General features: G+C 38.8%; 1 protein-coding gene across 3 annotated transcripts; it reads left to right on the forward strand.

Moving 5' to 3' along the window:
• The first annotated feature begins 44 nt into the window (after positions 1 to 44).
• LOC122842572 (cytochrome c oxidase assembly protein COX20, mitochondrial) lies at positions 45 to 18744 on the forward strand. 3 transcript variants are annotated; one of them, XM_044136564.1, is made up of 5 exons: positions 144 to 229; positions 8823 to 8907; positions 12957 to 13071; positions 17489 to 17552; positions 17631 to 18744. In XM_044136564.1, the coding sequence occupies exons 2-5, from the start codon at positions 8881 to 8883 to the stop codon at positions 17773 to 17775; spliced, it is 351 nt and encodes a 116-aa protein (XP_043992499.1). In that variant the 5' UTR covers positions 144 to 229; positions 8823 to 8880; the 3' UTR covers positions 17776 to 18744. The 3 variants fall into 3 exon arrangements, with proteins under 3 accessions (XP_043992500.1, XP_043992498.1, XP_043992499.1); XM_044136563.1 differs by lacking the exon at positions 8823 to 8907 and having other exon boundaries at positions 55 to 229; XM_044136565.1 differs by lacking the exons at positions 8823 to 8907; positions 12957 to 13071 and having other exon boundaries at positions 45 to 229.
• The last annotated feature ends 60 nt before the right edge of the window (positions 18745 to 18804 follow it).

Below are 18804 nucleotides of genomic sequence, written 5' to 3' on the forward strand. Positions count from 1 at the left end.
CCAAATACGTCCACGTGTCGGGTCCGGAACGAAGTATTCTCTGTACTTGTTGTTCAACGGCTACTACGATTGGGCGGACAACCTTAAACCTATTCGACCTGGTGCATGCGCAACAGCAGCTCAGTTACAAACATTATCGTTCAGTGTGGTTTTTTATCATATCAGCTTCCAAGAAGGAGAGCGAGGCTGTACACAGATGGCAGGAGAAGAAGGGGCAGACCAGGAAAAGGTCGGAGCTTGTGTTCCTTTTTGCTGGAGAAACAATGGCTTCGTAGCTTCCAGTTTTCATGAGGGTTATCAGTTGTTAACACCATTGGCTATTTTAAAATGTTATCTATTCTTATTTCATTCACGTTCTGTCTCGGTAATATTCTGTTCTTATTAATTATAAACTTAAAAACAAACGGCATTGACAGCTAAGATGAAACAACGCCAACGGGGTCAGAACCATGCAAAGTTACAAAAGTGTGGTAACCTTCATCACTTTATCTTGTCACTCCTGCTTAAAGAGACATACACGGATCTTTTAAAAGTAACACCACAACATTTTACTTCCATTACATTCATCTTTAAATAAGGGTTCTTGGAGTTAATGTGGAGCTGAAGCCAGAGACTCGGTCTGAGCCACATTAATAAAAGCTCCGGTGTTATGGACTAACTGATGACTAAATTAACGAGAAGGCCTCGTTGTAGGAAACAGAAAGGGACGGTGTCCGTCTCTTTTTTTTTTTTATAAGTTTCTTTTATTATTTATTACTGATCATCCTTGTTTCCAATTACAAAGAAAAATTGTATATGTGACAATTTAGTATATAAAGCATATTATATTATATGTTTATAATACACTTCATATAATATAAAGTTTGCCAGAGGCGTAACTTGTCTTCCCCCTTTCCTGTCAGCCTACTTTAGAATAAGGGACACTAGAGCCCACAAAAGACCCCCTGGCGGGAAAAAAAAAATACATTGGTGTGAAAAACAAAAAATAGATATTGCAGACATGAAAAATTAAAAATATTCAGAGATCTACAGCATTCATATGTGTTTACAGCTTTTTTGTTCATACTCTTGAAAATAGTAGATAAATAGAGATTGATTTCCTTATCCAAAACTGTAAAAAAAGGTGAAGATGATAAAAATTTACATTTGTGAATATGAAATTCGCCAAATATAATAATTAGATTGATTGCCAGTCTTTTGTCTGCATTAGTATGCTTACCATGAAAGCTAAAAATAATATGTTCATACCTCAGGGAACATATTGTATCAATATTGCAATTTATAAAGTTATCACACTTTCCAAATTTTTTTTGTGATACAACAATTCCAGAATATATGACTAATTGTTTCTGGATGCTCTTTGCAAAACGTACAGCATTTTTATGCTGTACCAAAGCAAATTTATTTTATTGTCCAGGGGGTTAGGCCTGTCACAATAGCAAATTTTGGTGAGCAATTAATTGTCTCAAAAATTATTGCGATAAACAATAATATTGTTTGAAGACCTTTTTACACTGAATTAATGGAAATGATGTAATAATGCATGCAATTTCCTGCCAAAGATAAATACACTTTATTTTCAAAAGAACAATTAACACTGGAACGGATAAAATAAACAAAAACAAAAATAAAATGGATTCTCAGTCTCCATTAACAAAAATGTACTTGAATAAAATCACCAAAGTGGAAATAAATTCTGCATTCAACCAAAAGAGTGAAGATTATGAAGTCTGTATCCATATTGCCCTTCAGTAATCATTAGATTTAAATAGAGAAGATGGGCACATGCAGTAGTTCACACTAAACATTAGTTCACACCTATATTTTCCCCTTGTGACAATCTTAGAACGTTGGTCGTTCTCTGATTGTGATTTTGCAACCGATCATCCTGTAGTGTGTGGTGTGTTATGGTAGATCGTTGTGGCCACTCTAAATCAGGGGTTTTCCCCCGACTGGGAGCGTTAATGCAGCCTGTTGCATTAACGCAACAGGCTTAATGCAACAGGCATTAAGCCTGTGCAAATCACTTTCTGATTTGCACAATCAGAAAGTGCAAATTCTCCTCCATGCTTTCTGAGGGGAAATTACAGAGGGGAATCCCAAACAGCTGACACTGTGCAATTAATTATGCAATAAACAATTAATTAATTTATCATTTATAAATTAATTGGGGTCGATTCCAGGTAGATTCCTAGTTGGGATCTATATTTTTAATATATTTCATCATGTATTGATTAGTAGGATAAATTTGATGTAACAATTTTAAAGAGACATCTTTCATTTTGTTGTTTATGAAAAGTTTCTGATGAAGAGTCCACACCTTTTTCCATAGTGAATCCATCCATTTTCTGAACACCCTTCGTCCCTAATGGGGTCAGGAGGGTTGCTGGTGCCTATCTCCAGCTGTGTTCCGGGCGAGAGGCGGGGTACACCCTGGACAGGTCACCAGTCTGTCGCAGGGCAACACAGAGACATACAAGACAAACAACCATGCACACACACACTCACACCGAGGGAGAATTTAGAGAAATCAATTAACCTGACAGTCATGTTTTTGGACTGTGGGGGGAAGCCGGAGAACCCGGAGAGAACCCACGCATGCACAAGAACATGCAAACTCCATGCAGAAAGACCCCCGGCTGGGAATCGAACCCAGGACCTTCTTGCTGCAAGGCAACAGCTCTACCAACTGCGCCACTGTGCAGCCCTCCATAGTGAATGAGGGACAAAATTCTTCCAATAAAAAATAGATGAAGGTACAGAAATAATATCTTGTTGAAAAAGGGCACGAATAGTTCTGTTATTCTTGCAAGTAGAAGAAAAACACCAAAACGGTGGTGTCAGTTACATTTAAGAAGGCCTTATATTCATCAAAAAGATTATTTTTAAAGAGTTCCCATATTTTATTAGTTACAGCATCAAACACAAAATCATATTCTTTAGAAGTTACAGCGAGGTTATACGTGACTTTGAACTCACTATAACTGAGCAAACACCCATTTTTGTTAAATAGCTGATCCACCAGAAGAATTTTATTGTCAAACCATTTAGAATAAAATAAAGATTTATTTTTGTGAAAGATCTATTGATTATTCCAAATAAAGAATTTAGGGGGAGAAAAATTATGTTTGTATTTAAGTGCCCATGAAAGAAGTGCTTGATTGTGAAATGCAGAAAGTTTTACTGGTATTTTCTCTACATTATAATTAAAAGAGGAGGAAATTAAGATATGTTTAATTGTAATGCAGAAAAAGACCAAATCCAAATTTATGAATTTATGACAGCTAAAGATAAAGTTGTGATTAATGGAATCAAATGCTTTATAAAAGTCTAAAAAAAAAAGTATGAAGTGTTGTGGAAAAAAACTATTTTACCAAGCACTGTCCTGGTGAAGTCCCTCAATCAGGTTTATTCATATATTGTGCACAATACAGAGAGCTTGTAGGACAATCAATAATGAAGCAGGTCTGGATGAAAAGCTCTGCCAGGCAGAGACAACACATGAATTTTATACAAAAGGGATAAGGGATCCAATCAGACACATGCAGCTGTGAAAAACAACGTCCAACCTTTTACATGTAACCCAAATAGATTTATCTTGGTGGGACTATACAGGAACTTAGAATAAACATATAGCAATACAACTAGCAGGTGTGATCTTATTGTAATTTTTCCATGTCATTTCCCCCCTTTTGATTATAAGTAAATATATAATATTTACTATTTGTCATACGTAAAATTTTATTCCATCCCACTGATTATATAAAAGGAACTTTATAATTTTTTTATGGTGAGAAGTAAAAATTATCCCATACATGTTAAGACATTACATATTCATTCAGTCTTTGAAACATTATTATGTACGATGAAACAAAAACACATACGCAAGATACAAAAGACCTACTTCCATTCATTCCTTTATTATTGTCACTTCTATTGGGTTGGAAAAGTTGTCCTGCAACATCTCCTTGGCTTTAAGAAAACTTCAAAAGGAGAAATTTGAAATAATGTGTTTGGAAGTTAAAGTACCAGTGGAATACCAAACCGTTTTCTAAGTAATATTTCTAATTAATTTACTAAGTAATTACTTTAATACCAAATTCTGACCTGCAAAATAAGTGTATGTATTTCAATCATTAGACCTCCCTAACACATAATATTTATGAATTATTTTATTCTATGTTGCTTATGTTAATGAAACTTTAGGTTTTACACTAATTTTAATAATAAATTTAAAGTTTATATAATAGTAAGTCATCCTCTTATGAATATTAATATTATTAATATTATATTAATGTTAGGGACTAAGATAAGATAAGATTTATTTGTCATTGTCATCAACAGATTACGAGATTGAGATCGTGCTTGACTTGAGTTAAAGTGCAGGTTATATACACATACACAAGACACAATATAAATATACATACATAAAAAGATAAAGAAAAAAAAACAAAACGAGAAATAAATAGACATATCAGAAGATGGTTGCAGCAACTGGAGGTGTCGCAGAGTATACTGAATTTACATTTTTAACAGAGTGGTGTCAAGAGCAGAAGTTCTTATGACTTTGAATTTAGTGCCATGATTGCCATCGGATCCCTCAACATCCTTTTGCGGATGATGTGGTCCTTTTGGCTTCATCGGGACGTGATCTGCAGCTCTCGCTGGAGCGGTTCGCAGCCGAGTGCGAAGCGGCTGGGATGGCGATCAGTGGCTCCAAATCTGAGGCCATGGTCTTGAGCTGGAAAAGGATAAAGTGCCTTCTCCGGGTCAGGGGGGGTGTCCTGCCCCAAGTGGAGCACGAATGGGATCTTGTTCACGAATGGGGGAAGAAGGGAGCGGGAGATCGACAGGCGGATTGGCGCAGCGTCTGCTGTAAGCGGGCGCTGTACCAGTCCGTCGTGGTGAAGCGAGAGCTGAGCCAAAAAGCGAGGCTTTCGATTCACCGGTCGATCTACGTTCCCACCCTCATCTATGGTCATGAGCTTTGGGTCATGACCGAAAGAACGAGATCATGGATACAAGCGGCCGAAATGGGTTTTCTCCAGAGGGTGTCTGGGCTCGCCCTTAGAGATAGGGTGAGAAGCTCAGTCATCCGGGAGAGACTCAGAGTAGAGCCGCTGCTCCTTCACGTCGAGAGGGGCCAGTTGAGGTGGCTCGGGCATCTGGTCAGGATGCCTCCATGGTTAGGTGTTCCGGGCACGTCTCACCGGGAGGAGGCCCCGGGGAAGACCCAGGACACGCTGGAGGGACTATGTCTCTTGGCTGGCCTGGGAACGCCTTGGGGTTCCTCCGGAGGAGCTGGAAGAAGTGGCTGGGGAGAGGGAAGTCTGGGCCTCCCTTCTGAAGCTGCTACCCCCGCGACCTGACCCCGGATAAGCGGAAGAAGATGGATGGATGGATTGCCATCGGGTAGAAACTATTTTTTAGGCGATTTGTCCTGGTTTTTATTGCTCTCTTGCCTGATGGCAGCAGCTGGAAGAGATCATGGCCAGGGTGTGAAGAGTCATTTAAAATGTCCATAACTTTCTTGCGGAGTCTGGAAGTGTAAATCTGTTCCTATGGTTCTCTCTGCTGCCCTGACAACCCTCTGGAGCGCCTTCTTGTCTGAGGATGTGCTACTGCCGTACCAGACACACAGACTGTACGAGAGCACACTCTCTATGGAGCAGTGATTGAAGGCCTGCAGCAGGTTTGAGGGGAGACAGTTCTTCTTGAGGATTCCCAGAAAGTACAGTCTCTGCTGTGCCTTTTTCAGCAGCTCCTTGGTGTTTGTGCTCCAGGTTAGCTTGTCCTCCAACTCCATGCCCAGAAACCTGAACACTGGGACTCTCTCCACACAGGTCCCACTGATGGTAAGGGGCTGGATGTCCGTTTTGTTCTTCCTGAAGTCGATCACCAGCTCCTTTGTTTTGGAGATGTTGAGGAGCAGGTTATTGACTTTGCACCACTCTGACAGCCGCTACTCACAATAGTTATCAGTAATAATTTTCCATGGCAGATATGGTTAATTGCTATTATGTGATCAGAAGTTCTTAGTTCAGAGTTTTAAGTTTCATTCCCCTTTGGAGCTTTTCTGTGTGATTCTAAATTGCCCACAAGTGACTTGACAGTGTAGACTGTTGCAGCCGTACAGCTGTATGAACTGTGAGATTTTCCTTTAAATAAAAAAAAGAAAAGTTATTATATTTTTTATTATCAAACCCTCTTTACTATTAAGAAAATTGTGGAGAGAAGAAAAAGATTTTGTGCCAAAACATGTAGCGCACATCCGTGTGAGTCTCTGGGGGTAAAAGTGCATGCCACAGCCTAAATCTTATTGGTCAGTTTGCTTTTTCTGTAAACTAAAAATTATGAATGGAGCTTGAATCTCCCATAGTTGTAAGAAGCCGCCTGAGCTTTTTACAGTGTGTGGTTCTGGCGGGTCGCCGGTTCATTAGTTTTTTTTTTAATGGTTTCGTGAACTTAAAAGGTGACGGGTCAGATGTCGAAAAAAAAAATGTCAGACAGATCGTAAGGTACAAAACTATCACTGCACCTGACCTGCAATAGACCACCTCTCCATCATGTGCGCGTCACAAAAAGCCGCACAAACCTAAACCACTAAACAGCGCACCCTTTTTTTACGTTTTTTTTTTTTTTTACACAAACAATGCTAAATCATACAACAGAGATGGCAACCTGTCCAGGGTGTACCCCGCCTCTCGCCCGGAACGTAGCTGGAGTTAGGCACTAGCAACTCTCCCGAGCCCACTAAGGGACAAGGATGAACAGAAAATGGATGGATGGATGGATGCTAAATCATAAAGACATGGAAGCAAAGCCTACCGTAAGATCCACGGAAAGAGGAGGATGTTGATTCCCAGGTTCAGGTTGGGTCAGAGTCCAAAGGAGGAGAAGGTGAAGCAACAATGTTTGCTTCATTCGGGAACGTTTTGACTAGATTAAATTGTTTAACCCCCAGTCTTAGCGCAACGGTCAGGAAGAACGGCAGATGTCAGTTAGCGGGTGACCCATCAGCTCTCCAGTTCAGGAAACATCAAAGAAGCTCATAAAAAGGCGACCCGCCAGAACCGCACACGGTAAAAGCTCCACCGGTATCCAAACCGCTCTTAGAACTACGGGAGGTTCAAACTCTGCTTATTCATTTTTATCTTGCAGAAAAAGTGCCAAGCCGCCAAATAAACAAAAGCAAACTGACCAATAAGATTTAAGCTTTGGCGTGCGGCCCCCCACAGACTCAGATGTGCGCTACGTACAAGATGTTTTGACACATAAGATCTTTTTTTTCCTCCACAATTTGGTTAATTGTAAAGAGGGTTCGATAATACAAATTTCAGAAATTATACTTTTCTTTTTTTACTTCAAGGAAAAATCTTAAGTTAGGCAGAGTGGGTGCAGCTGTACAGCTGCAGGCAATGCTGCCCTCCGATTAAAATCCTGCAGCCGTCTGCGCAGTTCTGAACTTTAACCATAGAAAAGTATTTTTTGCATAAAGCAATTTATTTTAAATGTTTTTATAATTAACTTTAAAACAAAATCTAAATATAAACAAATGCTATTAATTTAATGTAAAAACATTAAATTAATTAATTTCTTTGGCAGTGCTCCCTAATGACAATGGCTATTTTTAGAACTTGCTCCGCAGGTGACTGACAAGGTCCACTCGGGCGACCGGGTGCCCACGTGTTGGTGACCCCTGGTATACAGACTTCATAATCTGAACTCTTTTGGTTGAATGCAATATTTATTTACACTTTGGTGTTTTTATTCAAGTACATTTTTGTTAATGGAGACTGAGAATCCATTTTATTTTTGTTTTGGTTGTTTTGTGTACTTTATCCATTCCAGTGTTAAGTGTTCTTTTGAAAATAAAGGGTATTTATCTTTGGCAGGAAATCGCATGCATTATTACATCATTTCCTTTAAATCAGTGTAAAAAGGTCTTCAAACAATATTATCGTTTATCACAAAAATTTTGGAGACAATTAATTGTTCAGCAAAATTTGCTATCGTGACAGGCCTATTCTTATTTTAATATGGTAACGAGAACATAAATTTGTGTATTTCTGATGCTTAACTTATAATTAAATAAGTCTAAACTTTTAAACTTATCAGCTAAACTTTAATTTTTCACACATTTCAGTTATTTTAAGTTGACTTTGCTAATGCCTAGAAGAATAAATTTTAAATTCTTAAACTCTTCTGAAGTGAAACAACTAAAAATCATCATAATTGAGTTAATGAATGTCATGTGTTTCTAAGAAACCCGTCAAAAAATAAAAGAAAATAAAATTTAAAAAAAGATGACATGCAGTGAAGTTATAGATAAGTGTCAGTTCAAAACTCAACAAGTAAGTGTAGATTTACCATCCTCCGGCTTCCTGTCAGTCCAACTGGTTCTGGCGTTGGATCTTTGGTTGTCCAAATCGTCCCCAGTCAATGTCCATGTTGTCCACAGATGTAACAAGCGTCAAACAGTTCAAAGTCTTCTCTCACAGCTCTGAAGCTTTGTTTAGCTTTTCTTTCTCTACGTTGATACTGGACAGCAGACCAGCGGAGGTTGTTAAAGCTCAGTCGCACACAGTTTTCAGTCTGAATGTCCAACAGGAGACCGACAGTTGTCCCATGAATGGACAGGTGTCCCCTGAATGGACAGTTGTCCCCTGTATGGAAATGTTCCATCAGTTCTCTGGTGTCAAAAGAAAAATTAGGATCAACAGACACTTCAGTGCCTGGAGGTGATGGAGGTCTTCTTTTGTCTTCTTCATCTTCTTGATTCTCTGGATCCTCTCTGTCACTTTCATCGGCTGGTTTTGTAGGAGGGACAGCATCTGGTCCATGGGAGGACAGGTTTAAAGAGTTGAGGTCAGAGGTCAGATGCACTGCAGTGAGGCTCAGACAGAGGTAAAGAGAAGAAGCAAATAGAAATCGATTAGGGCTTGTTTTGTTTTCCTTGTTTTTTCCATACATATGTATTCATGAATATTATTTTAACCTTTTGCATGATCAAATAGTTTTAGTCATTTACTATCCATCCAGTATTATGGCTCCTGTTTATGGAATGGTTTGTCAGAGAAACCTGAGGGCTATTTGTTTGTACAGCTCGTAGTGAGAAAGGGTCCCTTATAAATAAAACTGATTGACTGATTGACTGATCCTTTTAAGAAATAAAATAATTTTGTTTATTCAAATACACAAAAACAAACAAAACAATTTTTAAAACATATTAAGGCCTGTAATTTATCGACAAAAGATTTATGTTCTGCATTTTTTCTTCTTTTTCGTTTTCCCTTGATTTTTAAAAAAAATATTTCATTATCATATAGTCAAACAATTCACCCTGAGGAGGAGATTGCAGTCTAAAGAGGATATCCCACCCAATTTAGAAAGAATGGGTCTACGTGGTTTCAGAACGCAAACTTCTTCGCAGAATCCAACAAATCAGCTTTGTGGTCACTCTGCCTCTTACTCCTCCTTTCCTTTATTTCCAATAAAGGTCTTTAGGATTCTCTAAAAGTTTGGTTACCTCAATTTAGAAAACCAAAACTCAAGAAAATACCTGCCATATTTACCGATAAGGACTTTCACTAGGACTCTAACCTAGAAAACCGTGGTTCCTTTTCTCTATGCGACTTTAACCCGATTTAGGACTCGATCCCAAACATCTGGGAGGGACTCTAACCCACCCCTCTTTTTTTGTTTATTTTATTTTATGTTTTTTTCTTTTCTTTTTTTTCTCTTAGACTAGGCCTGTCACGATAAATTTTACTGAGCAATTAATTGTCTCAAAAATTATTGCGATAAACAATAATATTGTTTGAAGACCTTTTTTGCACTGATTTAATGGAAATGACATAATAATGCATGCGATTTCCTGCCAAAGATAGATACACTTTATTTTCAAAAAAACACTTAACACTGGAACTGATAAATAAAATAAACAAAACAATCAAAAATAAAAATAAAATGGATTCTCAGTCTCCATTGACAAAAAATTTACTTGAATTAAAACTAAACAACATAAAGCCAAAGTGGAAATAAAATTCAACCAAAAGAGTGCAGATTATGAAGTTTGTATACTATATTGCCCTTCAGTAGTCATTAGATTTAAATAGAGAAGATGGGCACATCCGACTACCTGATGCAATAGTTCACACTACAAGATTTTTTACCCCTATTTCCCCCTTATGACAATATTAGAACGTCGGGTGTTACTTGCAACACCCAACCTTTACGCTAGATTGTTGAGGCCATTACGATCTAAATCAAGGGTTTTCCCCAACTGGGAGCTTTAACGCAGCCTGCTGAATGTGACAGGTAGCCAATCAGAAAGCACGGATTCCACTCCGTGCTTTCTGAGGGGAAATTACGAACAACTGACACCAAAGACCAGCGGACATTGGAGATGATATGTGGAAACAACATTAATGTTTATTCAACATTTCATGCAAGGAATATACAAATGACAAGGGGAGGAGTTGGAGCGAAATTGCTATCGCAGATGATAAACCCGATGTCTTTTGAGCTGTTCTTCGCTAACGTGACATAAATAGTTGTTGATCAAGGCCTGGTTTTAAAATTAGTTAGCCATTATTGTAGCCATTATTTTGTGCCCATTGTTGGACACCACACGGCACAATCGAACGGCACGTTCCTAGGAACCGTTATACCTAGGATTTCTGTCCGCTAATGTGTGGTCTCGTTTTTTGACAATCGGCCGACAACTCTAAGATCGTGTAGTGTGCCCTGAGCATTACACTAAAGAAATGAGGGAAGGAGAGGTCAGCGGAGAGCACCAGAGTTGAGCCTTTTTTCATTCAGTGTCATCAACAGAAATAAAATAAGCTCGGAAGAAATGATAAAGCCGATAATTAAAATGAGGTTGATAGTTTTAATTTATTGTGCGATTAATTGGTTTATTGTTTATCACAACAGGCCTATCTGGGACTTTATCTCAATTTTTCCTGTTAACATCGTCAATCTCTATTCCCCAGGGTGAAATGTTTATCGGATCCTTTATTATTTTATATTTAATAATTTAGAATTTGTGAAATTAATTTGTTAACCTGAGTGAGTATCCCACCTGATAACAGTGGTTTTGAGTTTGTTGATCCCAGCGCTGGAGTCCTGGAGCTGACCAACAGCCCTAGTCTCTCTCAAATCCTTATCGATGTTTGAGGCTGGAGGCTAGTCCAGGTCGGTACCAAAACGCTGTTCGTTGATGTCCCCAGACCTCCGGGGATCTCCCTCTTTTTCTTACAGTTAAAGTTTGTCTGGCAAATCTGTTAAACAATATTACCTCCAAAACGTAGGCAGCAAGTGAATATTATTTTTTTTAGACAATAAAATAAACTGGTCTAAAAAGTGAATCAGACGACTGCTAACTAAAGTTGTACCAGCAGTTGCTGAGTTCCGAGAGCGCCATTTTAACCACTAAACTATGACGACAGCTGAAAGTCCGATAATCCTACCTGTCATTGATTCTCATAACGAATACCTCGCACTTTAAGAAGCAGACCTGGATTAACTGGTGACACTTTCAGAATCTCAGTTTGAATTAAGATTTTAGCCCATTTCTGATGTAAAAGTGTAAGACAATTGTTTTTTCAGTGTTTATTCTTAAAGTCACTTGATGAAAAAAATAAAGACTTTTAGTTAAATTATGAGAAAACATGTCAACAGCAATGAAGAAATGACTCTACCACATATATTTGTCTTCTGTAAATGAATTAAATAAGCCATTACATGTTACAAAAACTGTTTAAAAAGGTTTTGCTATTGTTTTTGTGGATATCTATTTGAAATACCTTACAATATGAGGGAGATGTAAAATAACATAGCCAGGCAATCTTTTTAAACATTTTATTTTAAATCCCAAGGCTCTTCAACATTTATGTTGGCTTTCAGGGATTAATCTTTACTTTGAGATCTGTTTATGGCATCTTGAGATCTATTTCGATCTTCCTTTGACGAGTTTCAACCTCTGAAGCAACACATAAATCGGGACAAGTTTTGTGTAATTTGCATGTTGTGATGGTGTTGCAGATTAATAATAATTAAAAAAAAGTCAACATACCATATTAGACCAATAAAACCCTTCCTAATTAGTTATTCTAGATATCTTAAAAGGTGTGTTTTGGAATCGGATGGTATGGTAAGATTTGTAGTTCTTTAAGTTTATTGCATTGTTTATTTCTTGGTTCGGTAAAGGGGTCCTAAAACGCCACACTCACAGTAACATCTGTCCTTCCCTGCCTTCCGCCACCACTTAATTCATAACACCGACTGTTTGAAAAGTATGATTGTCAGTTTGCAATAAAAGCGGTGGATAGTTGTTTCGTTTGTAATAATTTAATTTATGGCATGAAAAATTCAAGCAATAATCCTCAGATAATGTTTTAAATTTTTCATGATTAGAATAAATGTCATGTTTGCTGCTGCTGAACATATTTTCTCTATTAAAATTGCATAAGCTTACATTTACTCATCTTGAGGTAGATGGAACCTGGTTTTATCAGACTGAAGCACAAGAATTAAGTTTGATTATCACAATAATGTCTTTACTTGTCTCTGTAAAATATTAATCAGACAGTTGGATCTTATCCAAAATGCTGCTGCTGCTAGAATCCTGACAATTCTCAAACCACAGTACTGCCTCTTCATATGAGAAAGAACATACTAATTGGTCGTGAGCCAAAATGTGAAAACATGATTGTTTACAGCAGCTTGACTATAGGCTTTTGAAACCCTTTGTTTCTTTAATGTATTTTAAAAAATGCTTTATGTGTTTGTTTATAACTGTTGTACAATTAAACTTCTTTTGCTGTCGTCTTACGTTTCATAAATGACTGCTTTAGACAGCAATGCTTACTTTGCTGATATTTGCCTACTCCTTTAGGTAAGGCTTACATTGCAGTGTTATGGCTTTTAGAGCTTCTTGTGTCATTCTTCAGGGATTTAAACTGTTGGGGATCCTGGATGTCCAGAGGATACCGTGTGCCCGAGACGCCATTCTGCATGGAGCCGGAGGCTCAGTAGCTGCTGGCATGCTTTTCTTTCTTTCCACCAGTAAGTTTCAAGTTAAAATTGGGTTTTCCATTTTTCTAAGCATCATCAATTGCAGGGGTCACCAACACGGTGCCCGCGCGGGCTCCCTGTCGCCGAGGGGACCTTGTCAGTCGCCCGCAGAGGAAGTTCTAAAAATAGCCATTGTCATTAGGAAGCACTGCCACAGAAATTATTTAAGTTAATCTTTTTACATTGAATTAATAACATTTGTTTATACTTAGATTTTTAAAAAAAGTAAATTATAAAAAAAAAAAAAGTAAATAAATTGCTTTACGCCTAAAACTCTTTTCTATGGTTTAAGTTCAGACGTCTGCAGGACATTATCGAAGGTAAAAAAGATCTTATGTGTCAAAACATCTTGTACGTAGCGCATGTCTGAGACTGTGGGGGGCCGCACGCCAAAGTAAATCTTATTGGTCAGTTTGCTTTTGTTTATTTGGCGGCTTGGCGCTTTTTCTGTAAGCTAAAAATGAATGAGCAGAGTTCTAAGAGCAGTTTGGATCCCGGCTGAGCTTTTTACCGTGTGCAGTTCTGGCTGGTCGCCGTTTTATGACCTTCTTTGACATTTCCCGAACTGGAGATCTGATGGATCACCCGTTAGCTGACATCAGCCTCTCTTCTTGAGCGTCGCGCTAACACTGTGGGTTAAACAATTTAATCTAGTCGAAACGTTCCCCAATTAAGCAAACATTGTTGCTTCACCTCCTCCTTTGACCATCTGACACCACCTAAACCTGGGACTCTACATCCTCCTCTTTCCGTGGCTCTACCGGGTAGGCTTTGCTTCCATGTCTTCGTTATTCAGCATAGTTTGTGTAAAAAAAAAAAAAAAACGAAAAAAAAGGGTGTGCTGCTCTAGTGGTTTAGGTTTGTGTAGCTTTTGTGCGACGTGTGGTTGTGCTCTTGCAGGTTTGGTGCAGTGATAGTTTTGTACCTTCCGATTTGTCGTACATTTTTATTTCAACATCTGCTGGTGTCAGCCAACAGGTGACCCGTCAGCTTTTAAGTTCGCAAAACCACAAAAAAAAAAGCTAATAAACTGGCGACCCGCCAGAACCGTGCACACTGTAAAGCTGACAGAAAGAGCAAACTGACCAGTAAGATTTAGGCTTTGGCATAACCTTTGACCCCCATAAACTCACACTGATGTGTGCTACATACAAGATGTTTTGGCACAAAACAACTTTTTCTTCTCTCCACAATTTTGTTAATAGTAAAGAGGGTTGGATAATAAAAAATACAATAGCTTTTCTTTTTTTATTTAAAGGGACATCTCACAGTGTATACAGCTGCAGCTGTAATAATCCATACTCTGTCACTTGTGGGCAATTTAGAATCACACAGATTCCAAAAGGGAATCAAACTTAAAACTCTGAACTAAGAACTTCTGATCACATAATGGCAATTAACCATATCTGCCATGGGAAATCATTACTAATAACTAGTGGGAGTAGTCCCTGACATTACTATGACCAGGCAGCATGTAACCATATATGCATACAGTAATCCCTCGTTTATCGCGGGGGTTACGTTCCGAAAATGACCCGCGATAAGTGAAATCCGCGAAATAGAAAACTTTTTTTTTTTTTACAATTAGCAAGGTGCTTTTGTCGGTCCAGGCCGTTTCGTCGACATTATGGGTTTAGGAGATGTTCGAAATTACAAGATAATTTGGCCAACTTAATGTAAATTTGCCAAGCTGTTTTATGTACGTACACATAACTGCACGAGACGACAAAATGATAGCACAATTCGTAGCATGTTTTGATACAAGAAGCGGGAGTGAGTTTTTAGCGAATCAGAATGCAGAGCACAATGCACCAAAAAAAAAAAAAAATGCATTATGAAAATCCGCGAAATAGCGAATCCGCGATAAGTGAACCGCGAAGTGGCGAGGGATCACTGTATATGTATTATTGTTATTAAGGCTGAGCCAAGAATATTTATGTCTGTATCAAACAAGTAACCCTTTGTGTTGCTCTGTACCCGTGAAGTAGCTCCCAGTCTCAAAAAGTTTGGTGACCCCTGTTCTCTTGCTTGTTTAATAATGCTCATTCAGTTTATTATTAGAGAAAACTATAACTCAAGACCTGAAAGTGGTCATAGAGAAAAGCCTTCTACTTTCATAAGTGCAGAGGTGGAGGAGTGAGGATTTGGGGTTAGAATCATTGAATTGATCCACTGATTCAGACTTAAATGCACTATGACTGTAAAGTCCTGTAAAGTCCTATTTTCAGTCAAAGATCAGTGATAGAGTTGATAATATATATATATATATATATATATATATATATATATATATATATATATATATATATATATATATTAGCTGGCAGGATAGCTCAACAGATAAGTCAGGGGTTTTTCACCCGGTCGAAACCGGAAAAAAGGGCGCTATCCTGTCTGGGTCCTTAGGCAAGATCCTTCAAGCTACAGCCTACCTCATAACATGAGAGACACAAAGAAGCAAGGAAACATGCCGGCTCAGACGTCGCCCGGCCAAACAAGGTCTGCGTCAGGTGCTGGGGAACCAGAGCACCTTGACGATAAATGGGCTACTGGAACAACGAGGCGGAAATGGGCAAGAGGTGAAAACTTGGATCTGTTGGAATGCTACTACTCAAGTAGCCCCGATCGGAGGGGCTATATGCAAAGACTGAGGGAGGAATGGTTACTTCGACATCCCCAGTCCACACTAAGTGCTAAACAGCTAGTAGCTCAGTGTTCCAACATCCGCAAACGGCAGCTGCTATCACAGCTTGAGATTGACGAAGTACAACACAAACGCTACGGCGAAGAGGAGGAACCTGGATGTCAGAGAGGGCGGGGCTTAATGCAGCCACAACCAGCCATTTTCCACTTCGGTTATTTGCAGGGGCTTGTCCTCCCATGATGGTTCCTCAGCTTCTGTTCCCCATTCACTGTCTGTTGAGGCTTTGTCCCTGATGTATCTATGGATCTTGGATGTCTCGTCACTAGTCCTCCATACATTGTTAGTAGTTTCCGGGTCTTAACATCTGTGGCCTGTATCTCCTCCTTTGGCCAGCTAATTATTCCTGCAGGGTATCTGATCACTGGTAGGGCATAGCTGTTTATTGCACGGATCTTGTTCTTGCCATTGAGCTGGCTTCTCAGGACTTGTCTTATTCGTTGGAGGTATTTGGTTGTGGCTCTTTTTCTTGTGATCTCATCAAGGTTGCCATTTGCTTGTGATATTCCCAGGTATTTGTAACCTCTATGTCTGCTATTGTTCCTTCTGGAAGTGAGATCCCTTCTGTGCGGATGACCTTCCCTCTCTTTGTAACCATCCGACCACACTTCTCTAGTCCGAATGACATCCCAATGTCCGTGCTGTATATCCTGGTGGTGTGGATCAGTGAGTCTATGTCACGCTCGCTCTTGGCGTACAGCTTGATGTCATCCATGTAGAGGAGGTGGCTGATGTTGGCTCCATTCTTGAGTCGGTATCCGTAGCCAGTCTTGTTGATGATTTGGCTGAGGGGGTTCAGGCCTATGCAGAACAGTAGCGGGGACAGCGCATCTCCTTGGTATATGCCACATTTGATGGCTTGCAATTGGCTTCAAGGGTGGTTTTCCACATCCGCATTGAGTTTGCAATGAAGGCTCTCAAGGTCCTGTTGATGTTGTACATCTCTAAGCATTCGATGATCCAAGTGTGTGGCATTGAGTCATAGGCTTTCGTGTAATCAATCCAAGCCGTGCACAGGTTGGTGTGTCGGGTTTTGCAGTCTCTGGCAACTGTGTGGTCTACAAGGAGTTGGTGTTTGGCTCCTCTGCTATTCACCCCGATGCCCTTCTGTGTCGTGCTCATGTATTGATCCATGTGTTTGCTTATCTTAGCCGCTATGATGCCTGACATGAGCTTCCAGGTTGTGGAGAGACAGGTTATTGGTCGGTAGTTAGATGGGACCGGGTCTATCTATATATATATATATATATATATATATATATACATATATATACATATATATATATATATATATATATATATATATATATATATATATATATATATATATATATATATGTATCTATGGATCTTGGATATCTGCCATATATATATATATATATATATATATATATATATATAGAATGGCAGCTAAGCTAACTGGTACAATAGTTAGAAAATTTATTTATTATTTATTGAAATCTGAAATTTGACTCAGTATGAAACTTTCTAGAATTTATTTTAAATAAATCCTTACACTTCCTCTCTTGTCAGTCGCATAATAGGTAAACAGACCATTTGAATGAAAAAATATTTCTGAATTAAAAATTGTTTATGAATTTAAAAATATTTGCATCTCTAGTGATCATTCATTGACTTTAATAAAACATTTTTATTTTAGTTAAAATGAGCTGTCCTTGATGACTCTTTCTCTCCTGCTATCGTCAGGTCGAGTGAGGCGCTCCTTTGATGTCGGCTTTGCAGGCTTCATGCTCACCACTCTCGGGTCTTGGTATGTTCTCTGGGATTATCACATGTTTCCTTGCCAAAAAAGAAAAGCTGTTTTTCTCACTGTTTTGTGCCATTTCAGGTTTTACTGCAGAATGAACAACATTAAGATACGGGTGCAGCAGAGGGTCATACAGGAGGGCATCCGGAACCAAGTAGTGTACGAGGGAACGTCTCTAGACCCGACTAACAAACCCAGAGCAGACGCTCCTTCTGGTTCCTCGTGATGCCCAGCACCTCATCTCTATGGCAGACAGAATCAAAGCGACACAGCCTGCTGCCTCTGTGGAAAGGTTTTATTTCTGTTGGCTTGAAAGACTCTCTAAAGTTTCTGCTACAGGGGAAGTGGTCTGTTAAAGCAGAAGTTTTCAAAGTTGCATTTATTCATAAAAACCTTTTCCAATACAAACAGGAAACTGGTCTTGAAGTTTAAACTGAATCGACTCCAATGACATATTTATCTGAGATGTTCATTTCTGGAACAATTAATAAAAAATAAAAATGCATAGAGGCTTGAGTGCTTGTTGAAGTTTTGAATCAGATTTGCTATATTATAAATGATTAGAATTATTTAAGTGAAGCTCCTTCAAAATTCTCATTTATGGTAAAGTATGTCTATTCTTTGTATTTTGAACATCTGGTAGTTAGGAGTGACGTCTGGCAGCTGAACATAAATGTACATTAAACTTTAAGGTTTTTCTTTCTATGGTAACCTAAATTGTAAAACAGTACTTCAATGTTACAACCACATTTTATGTGGTTGTAACATAAACATCTTTTAGTTCACACACACAGTGCACCTTTGTATTATTCACTGCTCAATAGCAGTATGATGAAATGTTAACTAGCCTGTTAGCCAGCAGCATAGCTGCACTAAAATTTACTAAGGCTCTTCATCAGTCACCCGAATCCCTGGAAGACTCATTTTGCTTTCAGTATTTTCCAGATAAAAGCCAAATAGCAGCTTGTAACAGCCGTATTTGTGGTGTCTCTTTAAGATGCTCTATTCTAGCTGATGACGTCACACGTATGCGCCGTAGCTTCTCTGTGGAGAGCGAGGGAGAAACATATTAGTCGGACATGTTGTTTGGACTCTGTTCATTTTATTTATGTTTTGATACTACAGCAGCCGTTCAACCGGGCATTACAAGGTTGTTGAAGAGTGCGTTTATTAAAGATAACACTGTGGAATTCTAGTACCAGTGTGGTTGCGAGTTTTTTTTGATCGACCTGATGACTCTGCCGCCTCCTCTCCT

Source organism: Gambusia affinis, linkage group LG13, assembly GCF_019740435.1.
Source record: "Gambusia affinis linkage group LG13, SWU_Gaff_1.0, whole genome shotgun sequence".
NCBI classification, from domain to species: domain Eukaryota; kingdom Metazoa; phylum Chordata; class Actinopteri; order Cyprinodontiformes; family Poeciliidae; genus Gambusia; species Gambusia affinis.